The sequence below is a fragment of the Seriola aureovittata genome, chromosome 14 (genome assembly GCF_021018895.1).
Source record: "Seriola aureovittata isolate HTS-2021-v1 ecotype China chromosome 14, ASM2101889v1, whole genome shotgun sequence".
In the NCBI taxonomy this organism is placed as follows: Eukaryota; Metazoa; Chordata; class Actinopteri; order Carangiformes; family Carangidae; genus Seriola; species Seriola aureovittata.
This window is the reverse complement of record NC_079377.1, coordinates 11,606,061-11,623,642: the sequence shown is the minus strand read 5'-3', so window position 1 is coordinate 11,623,642 and position 17,582 is coordinate 11,606,061. Positions and strand designations below refer to the sequence as shown.

The following is a 17,582-nucleotide window of genomic DNA, read 5'->3' as shown; positions in this document are numbered from 1 at the left end:
ACATTTAGCTCAGTGAGCTCATCAAGATTACATAATTGTTAATAAACAATTGATTAATACTGTTTGGCAAGATTAGGTCTATGCCAGGAGAAAAAGACCGGTTGGGTTTAACTGCCATAGTTTGATCTGATGCCGTAAATTGCCACAGTACCTTCAAGTAAATTAAACTGTTTCATACCTTGGTAAAGTCTGTTTTCAACTTGCTAATTAGCCATGATTGATTCATTATATTAATGTGGAAACATGTGAAATCATTTGTTTAGATAAATTACGCAATTTAATTTTCATTGTTATGAAAGTGGAGGCAGTACTTAAGCAAAACAAGACAGCTATATTTATCTTGTGCAATCAAATCCAAACATTAGTTGTAAATTTAGCTATTGCTACATGGGCAACATTAGCATTAACAGCTGTTTACTTACCAGTCTTGCTGTGAGCTTCAGTCATGTTAAGTTTATGAGAAAAGAGTCTCTGAGCAGCGTTAGTGGACGCTACACTGACTCAGTATCGCAAAGTGACGCGACAGTCTGGATCTTTCGGTTGCTCCTGAACCCTGTAATACAGTCTTGGCCTCAACCCTGAAGAGCAGTTTCAGTTTAAAAGTGATTGAATAATTTTTTTTGTTCGATTTTCTTTATTTCAACCCAGCTAATTGTTATTCGACTCCCAAAGGTTCATCTTGCGATCCCGTTGTGTGGGGCCCCAACCGCTTGTTTTTCTCGAACTTCTTGCCGGGATCGAAAACTATATTTTCTTAGAACATCATATTAGTTTGTGCACACCATATGCTTTTCTGTCTGTTCGATGTATAAAACATGCGCTCCAGTTACATAACAAGCACTAAAATAGATGTAAAATGTGCACATGAACGAGTAAAGTCAGTTATAGAGATTCTCAACTGATAACTACACACTTCTTTTCGATAACAAATTCGCCTTCAGGCAATCTTGTGGGAAAACGAACAGATCAAAGACGCTCTAAAATCAGTTAAAAGTCTCTTTGCTGTTTGGCTATTCATAACTGCAAGTTAACAACTGCTCCCATGATATGGCCCCACAGCCTCAGACAAGAGGAATAAAGACCTTTTAACAGTACTGGCCTTTAACTTTTTTTTCCCTCATGATCATCAGAGGACTTTTTCTTTTTTTTTTTTTTGTTCAAAACTCAGCCCCAGAGAAAAATTCCAGTCTCTTGTCCTTTTTGCAACAGTGTGAAATCAGTCTGAAGTCTGTTAAGAAGCTAAAAGGATCAAATGCTTTAAACGAATATGCAGTCGCTTTGCACACATGATAAAACTGTGCCTACAAACAATGAGGAGGCAAATTAACCAGAAAAAACTTTATGTCATCTGCCCGCCCAGCAGCATCTCATTCTGCCAGTATGTTAAAATGTGTGAATGTGGTAAAAAGTTGTCAGTATAGTTAATGAAATCTAGAGTTGGACCTAACAGCATTAGCACTCTGCTCATTTTCACTTCTACAAAACATAATAACACATTTGGATTATTACTTAAATCAACTAACATTTACAGTGGCTGGCAGTTGCTCTGAAACTGCCTGAAGACAACATAAAACCACCGTGTCTAGTAACCCCTGATTCTTTGCCACCACTTTGAAGCTCAGCTGTACTGGGTTGTTTTAATCAGCTCACATGCATTAAGCTGTATTTACCATGATCACTTGTATGGTTTGCCACAGAGATAAATAGTGAGCACGTCTGAGGCGAGTGGCTGAGCCCAGAAAGAAAATTCAGGGGATAATCGTGTATTAGTAATAGTTTCCATGACAGAGGTGACCATAGCATCCTTTGATGGAACAAAACAGAGCAGCATGGCACACGACGCTGCAGTCACAGAGTGGTGGAGGATGACGACCTACAGTCAATGGGCTTCTCAGAGGAGCCAGGAAAGACACTGAGAAGAGCCACACGCAGAGCATCCAGTGTGTTTCTCCCTTCAGAAGTGTTTCTCCATTAAATCTGAGCTGTGGAAAACACTCAATTATTATTTTTTTTCAACTCATTAAGTCCCGTCTAGGCTGCAGGCCGGCTGGAGCCTTTCCCAGCATACGTTGATCACAAAGCAGGAAAATGCCCAAGACTGGGCGTCGGCCAATTGCACGGCTAATGCAGATAGACAGGCGCGGCACCTCATACCCTCAGTCAATTTAAATTCTCCATTCCACTTGACCAGCAAGGATTTTTTCAGCTGGAAAGTCCACACAGGCCAGGAATCAAACCAGCTCTGTGTTGCTGTGAAACACCAGTGATACAACAGCATCTACAGAGCCACCATGTGGGAAACATTGATGTTTGTGTCGTTGTTTGTTCTCATCGCTACAACAACTTCTGCAACAGAGAAAAAAAAAAAAAGTAAGCACAGGTTGGAGGTCATAAAATAAAATCATACATAATCGCTGTAGTTCTATGAAACATGTTACCAGAAATTGTTATAGAAAGGATTTCCTTACATTCCACTTTGAGAAATGCAGAGAACTCTTCTTTCTGTGAAATAAAAGTACTTTATTTCATAGAATGTACCGTTAAGTAATAAAAGTACTTCGATTCTACTATAGGACAACACTGCACCCTCAGTCTCCAGTCGGGATCTGAGACTGGGCCACTATTTGGTGAATGTATCTTTATGGTACTGCAACAGGGGAGAAACATGAATGTATTATTATGTAGATCTTATGTTTTATACATGAATGGCATGAAAATAAGCACTAATACAGCTCTACTAGAAGAATTTTATTTTACTAAATGAATTTAATTCTGATAACATGAAGCATCATTTGTCTTTGGGGCCACGTATATGTGGCACGCAGTAAAATGTATTCAGCTTTTACTGCCATTGTAATGGTAACGACTGTAAATGGAGAAAAAAAAAAAAGTCTTCTTGGCCAAGTGTGCATCATGTGAAATTACTGAATTACTTAGAATGACTTCTACATAAAATTTTTCTCACAGCCCAGAAGTGGGATTCATTACTGTCTTTTTTTATGGTGCCTCTGCGAGGCAGCCAAGTTGTAAGTTTTAAAATCCTACATTTATGGGCTTTAAGAATAACATTAGTTTCTACACACAACAATATCTGAACTGTGTAACGTCCAAGTTATGACGAAATGTTTAATTAAAACACACTTACTTACTTTTTTTATGTACTTTTTTAAAGATAATATATGAGAAATATAAAAACACACAGCTCTGAGCTGCTCTATGCCTGACAGTTTTGAATAATTTGCCAAGTTTTCCTTCACTCAAAAAAAATGTCTATCAAATAGTATTAGTATTATATGGTTTTTTTGCTGCACTTGACACTGGCTCTCAAATGCCATGCCTGATATAACTGATCATGAACCTAAAGCAGGCTTTCACACAAGAGAGTTTTGGATTTTTATTATAAAGAGCAGGTGTTTAAAGACAACTCAGACTTGTGAAATCAGTTTAAATAAAACTATCAAATGAAGATGGTCTTTTTATACAAATATATTTTGTTACCACTCTCTTTCAAATCACATAGGTTGTTTCTTTGTTCCCAGAAGTTCAGTTCAGGTTTAAGTTGCATATTTACATGAAATTTATTTGAACACACGCGTATTAACAAAAACAATCGATCATGTTTTCCTCCTTTAAGCCCAATATTCAATTCACTGTCCACATAGACGCTTTCTTCCTCTACGGGCGGTTCCTCGACCTCCGCGGTGCCGGCTGAGGTGTCCCACTGGTGGCGTTGAGCTGAGGACACCCAGAGGTGACACAGACACCCGGAGGTCCTCTGAGACCTGGGTGGCCCCTGAGTCCAGGCTGGCCTACATGTCCCCGCTCACCCTGCTTCCCTGGCTGGCCATTGAAGACTCTGCCAGGACGTCCACGCTGACCTGTGATTAAGGCAGAAGTGTTATTTAGGCTCCAGACTTCGCAGTCTGCTCAGTTAGCTGAGTCAAGACAAAGTTGTCACTGGTTCCAAGAACAGAACATTTACAGAGAAAAATCATTTCATTTTTGGCAGATTACACGCTCCTCTTACAGTAACACATCTCCTCCCCCCTTTTCCAGGGTTCTGAAACACAGACTCGGCTGAATATAGTTTGTAAAATGTCGCTCAGGCCCAGATGTGAACGTCGATTAATGTCTCATTTCAGCCATATCATCAAACAGTATTAAATTCTGGAAGATGAAATTACCCTTTGGTCCTTGATCTCCAGTGTAGCCAGGTAGGCCATAACCCTTGGCTCCTTTATCACCTTGCTCTCCTCTGTCACCTGGAAGCCAGACACACACACACACAGGTTTCTGTAAGCAGGGATGACAGCAGACAGGCTGAAATGCTGTTCCCTCAGGAGTGATCTCCACTCAGGAACATGCTGTTCGTGTTGATTAAAGACCATATGTGTTACTGAGATCATTGTTAAATAAATGTTTAAAACACCTTGTAAATATTCTTCGATTTCATTGGTTTGGCACGGGAATGTAGCATGAGTGTGACATCATGCTCAGGCTGCTAACCATAAATTAGAGCTGCGAATGTACATGTTAGCCTACGGGTTTTACAGCGCTGCCGTACAGTATTTGATTCAATGTGTTTCATACAGATTATAGGTGACACGTTTGTTCTTTCCAGCGGTGGAAAGTATCTTAATCACATATTCAAACTTTTACTTTACTTTATTTTGGAAGGAATTATTGGACTTTTACTTCACAAGATTTATTTGAATATTACTCTTTACTCATTTCTTTGGTGACCAAGATTTTACATGCAAAACATGAAGAGTTTAAATAATATGAGGCAATGTTGAAGATTAAACAGTATATAAAGAAAATTTAAATGCAGGTTCATGTAAAAATTATGACATTATACAAAAATAGGATAAAATCAAACTTTGAATGGGGCATTAATTTCAGATTTAATGGTCCAAATTGATGCAGCAAAGTCCAACATATCCTCACTATTAGTCCCTTCCACTAGTCCAGGAAACTACACTTCCCATAGTCCAGCATGATAGCATCTTTTGTTAGACCCTCATTGCCTGCCAAATGCCCACATCTTATCTCATCAAATTCCATGCTTCCAGTTTGCATTGCAGAGGGTCTGTTAAATATTTGTAAAGTCCAAACACAGATAACCCCCCGATGACATCAAATGAATGGTAATGTTGCTCTACGTCTGCTGGATGTGTTTAAAAGCAACTGCTCGCAGTATCGATTTTAGAAGCTGATAATATGTTAGTAATGTGTTTATAACTCGTTGTCCTGCCCCTAAGTGGCCGAAAAAAAATGTCAAGGCAGGTTTAATTCTTTTTCCACCACTGGCTCTTTCTAAAACAATACCCTGTTGAATTATAGGTTTGTTGTTAATCATATTCATAAATATCTTCTGTCAGGTTTGTTTTTCCGCACCTGTTTCTCCCTTTCGGCCCAGATCTCCGGCTTCTCCGTAGAATCCCTGTAGGCCCACTTCTCCATCAACACCATCATTACCAGGGTCACCCTGACAACATCATCAATAGGAAAATACACCATTAATCCTTTGGGTGTTTTCTGTATAAACCTTGCAATATTTTTTTCTTCCTAGGTTCTGTTCAAGTCATGAACTAAGGTTCCATTCACCTCTGTACTGCTTTGTAAAAAGAAACCTGTAAAGATTCTTCTGGGTGATCGTTCGATACTGAGTAAACTGAGAAAACATTGTACGGTAATTGTACATCACTATTCTTGGTTTGGCTTTAAACTCCACAACACGAGGCTTACCAGCCATAATCTAATATAGTGGAATATTTTTATATAGTAATAGCTTCAAGAGTATTTATCAGCCTGAGAGTCATTCTGATTAAAGTTGTGGAACATGAATTGGTTCTTCACTGTATAATAATGTGGAAAAGGCTTTCCAATCCAAGGACAGCCTTGATTCTCTCCAAAAACCATTCAACACAGACCAAGTGTCTAGTCTGTGACTCCTTATTTGTCCTCATAGAGACGTGGAAAATCGTAATGTTTTCATTCCAAGGTTTTCTGCCAAATACTTCAGCTCTTTTAGTCCAGTCCAGACCATTGCAATATGTTTGCATTTTACTCAGCCAGGGAGGCAAAAACGAACAATGTATGGAGAATTTACTGCGCTCCAGCAGTGTGTCTCAGCTAAAGGTCTGCAGGAGGTGAGCTGATACATAATAATGAATTTATTTTAAAAATAATAATAATTTAAAAAAAAACACCCTAGAGTGTTGATGCAACTGGCTGATCAACCAAAAACTCACAGGAGGTCCGGGGGGTCCCGTCTGTCCGGGGGGACCGGGGGCTCCCATGGGCACGTCCCCATAAAGAGGACAAACTGCAGCGCACGTCCTCTTCACTGAGTTGGCAAAGGTGGACATCTGCTCCAGCACCACTTTCTTACAAACCTCGATCACGTGCTGAGCGGGGAGGGTCGGGCCCTGTGTGACAAAGCATTACCACATCCATCACTGGAGGTGACCCAACTGTGGGACATGTAATACGGTTTATTACAGGACGGGGCTCGCTGAAGCAGTGGCTACCTCTCTGAAGAAATGAACAAACAAACAAAGCCAACAATATTTCCCTAAGCTCATTATAGATTTATAGCCACACTAAATGAAACCCTTGCTGTGAGTCACTACTAACTACGAGGCTAATGAGAAACTGTTTAAACGTGTTTTTGACACTAAAGTTGTTACCAAACACAGTGTGTGTGTGTGTGTGTGTGTGTGTGTGTGTGTGTGTGTGCCAGTCAGTGCAAATGATTACTCTGCTGTTTCTGTGCCATCGTTCACAGATAGATGAAGTTATAGTCAATTACAGCAGAGAATGAATAGCAGTGCTTCTCATCGTGACTACATCAAGTACTACTCTATAATGTTTGTGGGATCAGCCAAGAAAAAAAAAACAAAGATTCAGAGGCTTGTATTTCACTTACTGGTGGACCTGGGGGCCCCTGAAAGCCATCTGGTCCTCCTTCACCTCGAACCCCCTTGACTCCGACAGGACCTGAACGTCCAGGTGGGCCTGCCGGGCCACGCTTCCCCCGTCCACCCTGGGGACCCTGCTCCCCCCTGCCTCCAACCTACAGAACACGTTAACGGCATCAGCAGGCCGGAATTCATGACACAGCCAGTGCATCCATCAGAGCGAGCGTACAGTGAGAAATCGCTTTTGCACGGACAAAAACTTAATGGAAAGCAGTAACTAGCTTAAGATGAATTTGAATTGTAATAGGAAAACGCAGTAAGTAACAGGGCCATAGGCACAGTCAGTGTGTTAATACACAAAACCTGCATTTCAAATATAATATCTGAATGTTACCATCATGTCTACAGATGCCTAAAACATGTTTGAAAAGTCATCTGATGGAGAGATATCATGATTGTTCTGACTGTTAGGGGCCCTTGAATCTGTTCCTGCTACATAACTGTCAGTTCACTTAAGCCACACGTACAGTATTCTTCCAGTGACGTAAACAGGTTTGCACAAACACTTTTGAGTGGAAGTATGTAATCCTATCGTCTAACAAAGAAACTTTTATGTTCGTCAAATCACACTCTACCAACAGAATCACAGCTCACCTTTCCTTTTGGGCCTTTAACTCCATTTTCTGCCTTTAAGAAAAAGAGCAAGTTCATGTTAAGAAAAAAAAAAAACATGAAGAGGATGTAATGACAAGCAGAGATTAAATATTTAAGGCAGTACCTGTGAACCTTTAACTCCTTGGATTCCCTGGATTCCTGTGTCACCCTGCACAAGGCAAATGAAAAAATAAACAGTGTTGAGAAGCTTGCAAATATTTGGTCTATCAGGGTCGCACAGGTGTTCTGCTCTGTCAATGGATACATGTTTCATTCACTGGTGAACAGGTTTTCTGATAATGTGTCAACAGGCAAATGTGAATACTTCTGTTTGTACTTGTCTCTTATATCTGTTTGTATGTCTTTTGATTGATTTGACTTTTATTCATTTTTAGAATTGACATTTACTTTTTTTAAACAGACCAGTGCCAGATTTCGACTCCAAATTTTTTTAAATTTATTTATTTATTTTTTATCAGATTTGCCACAAAAATGCCACAAAAACATAAACAGCTGAAAAGCGGTTTCTGCAGGAATATCTGCCTCTTTAATCAGCGTGGGACGTTCTGTAAACACCAAGAACAGATCCTGAGGGGGAGTTCAGCATGGGATGTGACCTCCAGTCCAGATGGGGAGAACAGGAGAGACTGAGCCAACATGCCCTGACGGGCAGCCTCTGAACTGAGCTATTGAAGTGTTTATTCTGACTCCTCATGCTGTTTTATTATTAGTTTGCTCACATGAAGCTGGGGGATGACTTGGCGATCAAAGGAAAGGCTTTAGCAGTATCATTAAGTACTAATACCTCATTTGACCTTTAATTGTTACCTAAAAATAAAGTTCTAAAAGTCTAGTGAATAAACCTGGTTTCGTAAGAGAAACCATCTGTAAATCCTAAATTTTAAGTGGCTCATTGACCCTGTAAATAATTCCTGACTAGCTACAGTAATTGTGCCATTAAATAGTAATTTTGCCTTCATTTTATATCTCTAATGGGTAATGGATGAGGATGTATTACCTTGATCCCTGGTTTTCCAGGCACACCCACGTGTCCCTGTGAAGAGATGACATGCTTTAATGTCTTGAAGAAAATGAACTAGTATTTGGGAGAGTTTAGAAAATTCATCTGGAGCACTTACAGTAGGTCCCGGTGGGCCGATAAATCCGGGTCTTCCTGGCTTCCCAGCAGAACCCTTGTAACCTCTTGGGCCCTCGAGAATAAAACATTTATTAAACCGACCTAAGGGACTGCTTTATTCTTTATCGTTTTCCTTTAAGATGGCAAACTACTTTAAGTATAAAATGTATTATGTGCTTGTCTTCAGTGACTGAAATGCCTGAAAAGTGACTTACAGTTCGGCCTTGGGGACCCATTTCTCCTTCTGGCCCCAGGGTGCCTTTCTCCCCCTGTAAAAGTCACAAATGGCAATGAATGAATCTGCCAAAAACAACTCATTTTTACATTCATTTGCAAAACCATATGAGAAGAGTGAGTTACCTTTGTTCCAATTTGTCCTACTTTTCCACCAAGACCTTGTGGTCCTTGATAAGCCTGCGAGGAACAGATGACAGTTATAACAATACAAGTGCACTGCTTCCAAAATTCAGCATAGAGACATAATTATTACGAAAGTAATACCTCTATTCCCGGATCTCCGTCTCTGCCAGGTAAGCCCGGATCTCCAATAATGCCCTAGGGAGATGGTATCATTATTATAAAACAGACCATTCATTTTGGGAGTGTAAGTGAGCACCCAGGTGTGAGGCGCTGGGTGTGTCGGCAATGAACTACCTTTGGCCCGATGGTGCCGGCTCTGCCCATGGGTCCTCGGATCCCCTAATTTTAAGACAACCAACGTGCCAATCAAAATAATGCATTTTGAAATCTTTGTGAAATCAAAAGGGACACATCATTTTCACATCATTGTGATTATGTCATACATACAGGCGTCCCCTTCTCTCCAGGAGTTCCCCTCTCTCCAGGATCTCCCACAATACCCTGCCAAATTAACATTTGAAGAAGAAGAAATTTTAGGAGAAGTTAAGATTTTACATTTTATGCAACACATTTTGAGTCACTTGGCAACAAGTTGAATAAATGAGCCTTCCTTCATGTATAATCCATTCCTCATGAGTAGGTTATCATTGCGGTTGAGGCGCTTCTTTCAGTGACTCACCAGCTTATGTTGATATAGTTCAGGCCCTCAGATCTCAGCTAAAATCCAGCCACATGAACTAACGTTGTTTATGGAGACGGCACATAAGCCAAAGACATAGCTGTATTCCAGTGTTTTACCACATCACAAATGATTTACTGGCTCTCTGCGCTCAAATGAGGGGGTTTTGAAGATAGCAGTCACAGAATTAAGGAGGGCTTATTACAGATTATTGAATGGGAATCCCACAACAACCCACCTGCTTTCCTCTAGGCCCAGCACGCCCTATTGCACCAGTAGTCCCCCTTTCTCCCTAAAAAGACAAGCATAATGGAGTTCAATCACAATATCAATAGATAAAAAAGGACAAATAAAGGAGGAAACACAAGTACCTTAACTCCTTGAAACCCAGGAATCCCTTCGTATCCTTTTTCACCTTTAGCGCCCTTCAAGGAGGCCAACATGTTAGTAATACATTAATTACATAATCACTTGCAAAAGGGCTCACCACTGAGTCTGAAAGGTTAACTTACAACTTCTCCTTGTTTCCCGGACTCGCCAATGCCCCCAGGTGGTCCATGAACTCCCTGTAATTACAGTTAAAATGCCGACAATAAACCCTCTGAGTTATCTATAAAGTTATAAAAACGTTAACAGCAAACTGCACAAAACTCCAATGAAAGGTTTGTAACTTAATTAGGTGGCTCCCTAATTAAACAGGTCCAATTAAAACCTGAACCAAGCAGAGATGTTTACCTTGAAGCCAGCTGCCCCTTTTAATCCTTTCAGCCCCTTAGGACCTCTGTCTCCCTGTTAATACAACATCTCATTAAAACAAATTCAGAACATATCAGTGTAAAGAAAATGATAAATCTTGGCGTGATAAATTACCACTTGGCCCCAGAGTCCTCTCATTCCTTTCTCGCCTTTGATTCCTTCTTCACCCTGAGGACATGCGTTTAAAGTTTCATTAATATGTTCTGAGAACAAGCCAAACTGAGGGGCATATAGAAGCTGATCTTACCTTTAGGCCTGTCTCGCCAATGTTGCCATAGTCTCCTGTGTTTCCCCTGATCCCCTGCAAGACACGTTGGACTGAATCACATGCAAGACTTAAGCTTAAGCTATTTGTTTGCGAATTGAACAGCTTGTGAAATAGAGCGTAAAATGTGAACGCTGTAACGACTGTTTCCACTGAGAGAAAGTCACTAATAACTTCTGCGAGATTAAACTTTGGATGCATCAGACATCTGGCATTTGCTCCTTAAATAAACCCAGAAGGTAGCTTTTGATTTTTCTGCAGTCAGTGTGGCAAGATGAACAGGGAATAAAGAGATAAGAACAATTCAAAGTAATAGTTGGACATACTGGGAAATACATTTATATTTACTTTCTTTCCGAAACTTGGATGCAGTCTCTTGCCTGTGTGGTAAATATTAGGCAGAAAACAGTTCTCCTGGCTCTGTCCAAAGGTAACAAAATCTCCCAGGATCCTCTAAATGTAATTGACATGCTACAGTTTGTAAAAAAAAACTAAAGTGTAACATAAAAAAAAAAAAAATCAGATGTAATGGAGCTGGCAAAGACTGCAGGAAGTCAGCACCTGGGGGGAAAAAGTTCAGCACATAACACCTATAAAACTGTTGTTGTTTTTACACTTTGGTTTTTGTACAAAGTAAACAAATGAGATATAACTTATATATAATATAACCTATATATAACCTATAACTGAGCTTTAGAGCTGCAGGTCTTCACTTTAATGTCCCTGTGACCAGAGTTGGTAGAATTTGTTTTTGGCACAGGATGGAAAAAAAGACTCAGAGTCTGCACCATAACATACAGACAGAGATAACATATTATATAATAAATAATAATTTCAATATTCCTATTCCTAGAAGTTCAAACTGAAAGCAGCGAGAACATCAAAGTAACCACATTCATTTTGTATGTGAGTCAGCGTCTTTTGGAGGCGTCTTGAGCAGTGTGGGCTTCAGAAAAGTTTAAGTTCAGGCAACTTTATGGTAAAGAGCTAAGACGCGGTTCGGCGGCAAACAATCAGAATATAGAAGTGCTCCGCTCTGGATCTTTGGACATGTTGCAATATTCCAGAGGACAGTTTGCTTAGCTTAGCACAAAGACTGGAAAAAAGGCAAAACAGCTTAAAGATAAAAACATACAACTGCAACCTCTAAAGCTCTACAATTGACTTGTAGATCTGTTTTAATCTGAACAAAACAAACGTGGTTAAGCGGGGTTAGTGAGGCAGGCTAGCTGCTTCTAACTGTATCCAGTTTTTACGCTGAGCTAATCATTTCTTGTAACTTCATATTTACGGCACAGATATGAGTCTCTCAGCAAGAAAGTCAAACTGTCACACCATTTTTGCTTTGTTTTAACATAACGTGAAAATCACACGACAAATTGAGGATAGTTACATTTAAAATGTGAACATGCTATAAATTTCAGCCACACTCACACTGGTCACATTAGTGGAGAATATACTGCAGCCTTTTTCAGCAGGATTTAGGAAACATTAGTCATTAATACAACAAAATGTACCAGTATTGTTTGCACAGATGCTGACTTCCTGGGTCGTAGAGGGACAAGTGTTTTCCAGTTGGCTGTATTTCACTGAGTCAACAAACAGATTAAACTAGGCCAGGACGCCTTTGCATTGTCAGTTTATTTGATCATCTCACCTAACACCGTTTTTAAGCAGAGTCAGCTAGGCGGAGGCTAACCTCAGAGATGGCCGACAGTACGGCGAGAGGCATGACCGTGAACTTTACGACAGTTCTAAGGCGGGTATAGCTCTGACGAGAAAAGGACCACCCACCACCTGAGATGGATAGTTCATATATCTGTGCCAGGAAATGCCCTCCTCGGATGCCAGCAGGGGAGGAGATAAACATGTTGGGGCTCTGTGATTCACATGCTGGCAGGAGGTCAAAACTCTTAACAAGTTACACAAGACAGATGTTTATTCCCAGATGTACAGCTCTGGAAATGTGCTCTGAATGTACACTGCTCTGCAGGCGTACATTTGTGTGTTCTCAGGCAGCATGGGGGATTTCCTTGAGTGCAAAGGGCATGTTATATACCAAACCGTCACATATGTATAAAAAAAAAAACCTGCTTTAAACACATGTTCTCCGGACTGTTATTAAAAGACTCTCAGATCTGCTCCAACATAACAGTAAGCGCCAAGGATCAAAGAGATTAACAAGTCATAAATTTAAAGTGGAAATAATCACGTCTGCGGCTCCCTAAAGGATACAACTGTGAGTGTATTTGCTCTTTCACTGATCCCTGTGTAACTGGCTCCTGCAGCAGACTACTTTGTTCATTATCATTTTCTCAAACCTTCCCTCTCTTTCACAATTTGGTCTTCCTGTGGTGAATTAATCAGCCTTATCCACAAAGATAAAAACATTAGAAAAGAAACATAACATCTGACAAATTTCACACAATGATTATGCAGACTAATGCCACTCATTACCAGACACTTTGAGGGTATGGTTATTGCTCAACTGACTGGTTTTCCTGTGTGTGTGGGATTCATTACTTTTGGCTCAGTTTCTTCCAAATGGAAAAGCAAAGCCATTACAAAATCCTGTGATCATGTGCCAGTTCAAGTTAAATCCTATATTCTCTGTGTTTTAAGATGCAAATGGCTATTTCAGAACTGCAAAAACAAATTTATTGTCACATCCGTATTTCTTTGTGTTTATCTTGGCCTCTTCCCTAAATCTTTTGCAAAGCGGACATGAGTTTTCAAACTATGAAAGGAGCCCCTGTGTTTACTATCGCTGAGCGCTTCTGCTTCCAGATTTGTTTCCATCCTGTCGTGTCTCGGTTGTACTTCTACTGCCATTTTCCACAGCTCCACTGCTGTCTCACAAATGAAGGTTTTACAATGTCACAATTCATTTTAACTCTTTATTGTCCAGCAAGAGGAACGGGGTGCTGCTCATGCTAAGAAGAAGAAGTAAACACACCACAACACACATCCTGTGTGAGATAAGGTTTGGCATCTACACGACTGAGACATACTGTACAATTATTTACCCAGTTTCCGTGTCTTCCTGGGTCTCCGGCTCCCCCTGGAAGACCTCTGTGACCCTGCAGAAGAATAAAAAAATATGTCAACACGGACTCAATTTGTCTTATTAGTGTGTTCTGCCAACTTTCACTGTGCAGGCACATTCACCTTTGGCCCTGGAGGTCCCTGAATGCCTGGTTGTCCGGGCATACATTTGCAAGATGCTCTTCCAGCTGTTAGACCGATCTCTGCATACCCTCCACACTGCCATGGGCAGATAACGGAAATGGTTTTGAAATTTCACACACATCTGTAACAGTGGGAGTGAAACATCGTTGAATCATAAGGTGACTCACCACACTGGAGAGCTCACAGCAGCCCTCTGAATAAGCCTGCTCTGGGTCACATGACACATCCATCTGCTGGAGGTCCACCTGGAAAGAGAGAAGAGATTATATGAGAAATGAAAGTTGTAATCCAAATCAATGGAAGTTGAAATATAACTTTAGATATAGAGGTATCCAAGCTGTCGACATACAGACACAGAACGATCTCCTGCAGCCCGCTTGACGATGGAGGTGTACCCTCGGCGGATAACAGGCCTTGACTCGTCAATGGACTCCACACTGACCTCCTCACAGTCAATGAGCAGCTTCACCTTCCTGCCCTTCACACTCAGCGCCAACTTGTGCCACTCTCCATCTAACAGTTTTTCCACACCATGGAAGGTCCTCAGCATCTGACTCCCACGGGGGCCAGTGTAGAAGAAGTCTAAAGAGCGCGTGTCGCCCTGGAAACGCAGGCCAACTTGGTCCCGTCCCTCGGTGTCACTGACCTGCCACAGGTTCCAGGATTTCTTGGCCGTGTCTTTGGTCACCTTAAATGTTGCAATGACGGAGTAGTCGGAGGGAAGTCCATCTGGATACACATCACTGTGGCACAAGAGTGAGGTTTGGAAGGCTGGTTAACATCATACAGAGGCTGCTTTCTTCACAAAACAACAATTGAGGGCTTTTGTGGGAACATAAGGGTTTTGTTTTAGAAGAATGTGCATAAGTTGAAACAGAGAGACTTCAGCTTTATCCATAAACCCCATATTAGCATATGAGTTGGGACAAGTTTCAATATTCACATTTGTTTGTAACTTTTTGTGAAAATGCACTTCTTAGAGGGCTACCATTCCAAGTTAATTTAATACGAACAAAGCACTTAAAGCACTATGCCTTCCATTCACTGTCAGACAAAGAGAGTTCAAAGAGAAACAAGACTAAGTGAATTACAGCCATGGTAGCAGCTCTGTGAGGCTGTACCCAGGCACAACGGTGCTCTGAGCTAAATGCTAACATCAGCATGCTAACCATTTAGATAGTAAAGTGGTGGACGGATAAACATACTGACATTGCTATCCCTAGAGTGAGGCATATAGCATGGCAAAAAAAAATCAGTATATTTTTGAGACACCTAAAGTATTAATATAAGGGATTATATTCATGCTAAGTGTTACTGCTATTCTTCATCTGTGAATAATTGCTTACAAAGCTCACAAATGAGACCGTATAAAGGCCAACTTAACACCCACTAAAAATCTTGTTTTTTCTAACATCCAAGGATTTAAGTTCCTACCTTGCTGCAGTGATGTACAGGTGTACTCAAGGACCCTGTGACATCACTGATGGGTGGGGTTACAGGTGCACAACAGCTTTTTCAGCCTGGTGTTCACTTACCCTTTTAAGAGCAATATAACACCAGCCTAAAAAAGTTTCATGTCTGTTTCAAGTCTGACCACACACAGCACCTGTGATGAGTGTGTTTGGGTTTGTTCAGTAGTGTGCGTAACTGCCCCTGTAACCATACCTAACAGTGATGTCACAGTGTACTAACACACCGTGGTGTACACTTCTACCTCACTGCAGCCAAATGAGATGTTAAACCACTGGAAATCTGCAAAAATGTAATTTTCAGTTACTCTTCAATCATTTTCCAGCTCCATTGACATTAATAACGCTCATGGAGCCTTGCACCGTACCTCATGGTCTTGCGTAGATGGATGGAGGGATTGACGCGGTAGGCCACCGCCTCAGGTTGAGAGCCATCCACCCTCCTCACTCCTCTCGACTCAGGCACACGAAACTCCTCCAGGAGATCGAAACCTCACAGCACAAACACTGAGCTTAGTTTGACATCACAGCGATTCAGCATCAAAGGTGCTGGACCACTTCTAAATCTTATGTCAGCACTGATATCACCGATTTTTTTAAACAGTCGCATTACTCATTGTCATTAGTAGTGCCATCTCTTCACAGGTACAATGAGGTAATTCATTAAACCCATTAACATGACGAGGCTGTTTATTTTCTTTCATGGCTGGATTTGGCTACTGAATATCTAAACACTGTGCGCAGTTAGAATGAGATCAGCATGGCAGCGGTGTTTCCTGTCAGGTTAAAATGCGTGGATGAGAGCTGGTGAAAGATTCTCATCACAAATGTTAAGACTTGAGTGGAAAATAACTCAGAACACCTACTCTACAATAATGGAAAGCTTGATACCTGATGCTGCGGCATGTTAACAAATTGTTCCTTTGAATTTGAGTATAAGTCTGCAGAGAGGTTTTTTCTGTGAAAACACCAATCACCTGTGGTCTGTGACTTAAATCTGCAGTCTTGTCTCCTTGCAGATATGTTTTACTGTCATGTTTTACTGTCAATAGGCCAACAGTACACATACTGCTTCTGCTGACAGGCAACTTTATCTGTGCGCAGAACACCACAGGTAGAAAAACATTGTGTTAACTTGTTTATTTATGGTATCAGGGAGACTCTGTTTCAGGGCTTCAAAGGTTCATGTACACAGCTTAACCCCAGCATGACCTTCTGACCCCTGAGTGCTTACACGGGCTCTGAGGGCAGGAAATATGATACTGGTTCAACTCCTGTGCAGGGAATTAGTGGAAAAAGAACTGACAAACACTGACATCTGCTGGTCATGGCACTGTAGTACAGTGTTAAACCCAGACAAAAACTAAAGTCACACTCAAAGATCATTTATATGATATGATTACACGATTGTTGTGAAATATATTTTATATTAACCAGAAGATTCCTGACTGAGATTAAAAATCTCTTTAGCAGGAGTGTTCTTGCAAAGATAGCAGCAGCACATACAACATGTCCACTTGTGGGCAACTACACAGAAACAGCATAATGCAATATGTGATGATTCAGTGTTAATATATCTATGCAGCAGGAAACACGTTGTAGTCCTCAATTAAGCATGAAAAAATTCCAACTTACTTGGCAACTTCTGACATTGGGTCAATCCCAAGAAGACAAACAGTGCTGCAAACACCAGCATAGCTTTGTAGGGTGGCATTTTCAAATTTTGGAAGTCAGGTGCTACAAGTGCCTGCAGTACAGCAATTAAATAAGTCAGCAATTCAATAAATTATATTCATTTATATATGTGTATACAGTGGTATAGTAGTACAGTTCACTCAAATGTGTTTTAAAACATTACATTTCTACTGTATGCATGATTATTAAAAATATAGAAAGCATAAAGGAAAGGAAAAAAAATGTAATGTCACTATTCTAAAAATAAGAATAGGCCTAACCTCCTGGAAGATCAATCAAAGTGGTGAATATTTTCTTTTAACTCCTTTTAAATAAATACTTTAATTTCTTCAATGCAATACAATTACTAAGGTTTCATAACCACATTATGTGATAAGATAATCTTCCTATAAGACCTAACACTACCTAGAACAACAGTGTCAAAAGTTGTATCCACTAAATTTTGTCCATGCAA

General features: G+C 40.5%; 1 protein-coding gene across 1 annotated transcript; it reads right to left on the bottom strand.

Annotated features, from left to right (window-relative positions):
* Positions 1-3,381: 3,381 nt before the first annotated feature.
* On the bottom strand, positions 3,382-17,147 carry zmp:0000000760 (collagen alpha-1(IX) chain). The gene is made up of 26 exons (XM_056396038.1): positions 17,069-17,147; positions 15,802-15,925; positions 14,314-14,707; positions 14,132-14,209; positions 13,944-14,039; positions 13,802-13,855; positions 10,758-10,811; positions 10,625-10,678; positions 10,490-10,543; positions 10,267-10,320; positions 10,126-10,179; positions 9,993-10,046; positions 9,523-9,576; positions 9,370-9,414; positions 9,217-9,270; positions 9,076-9,129; positions 8,931-8,984; positions 8,717-8,788; positions 8,596-8,631; positions 7,702-7,746; positions 7,578-7,610; positions 6,932-7,078; positions 6,255-6,431; positions 5,398-5,488; positions 4,185-4,262; positions 3,382-3,878 (listed from the first exon to the last, which is right to left on the bottom strand). The coding sequence occupies exons 1-26, from the start codon at positions 17,145-17,147 to the stop codon at positions 3,676-3,678; spliced, it is 2,292 nt and encodes a 763-aa protein (XP_056252013.1). The 3' UTR covers positions 3,382-3,675.
* Between the last annotated feature and the right edge of the window lie 435 nt (positions 17,148-17,582).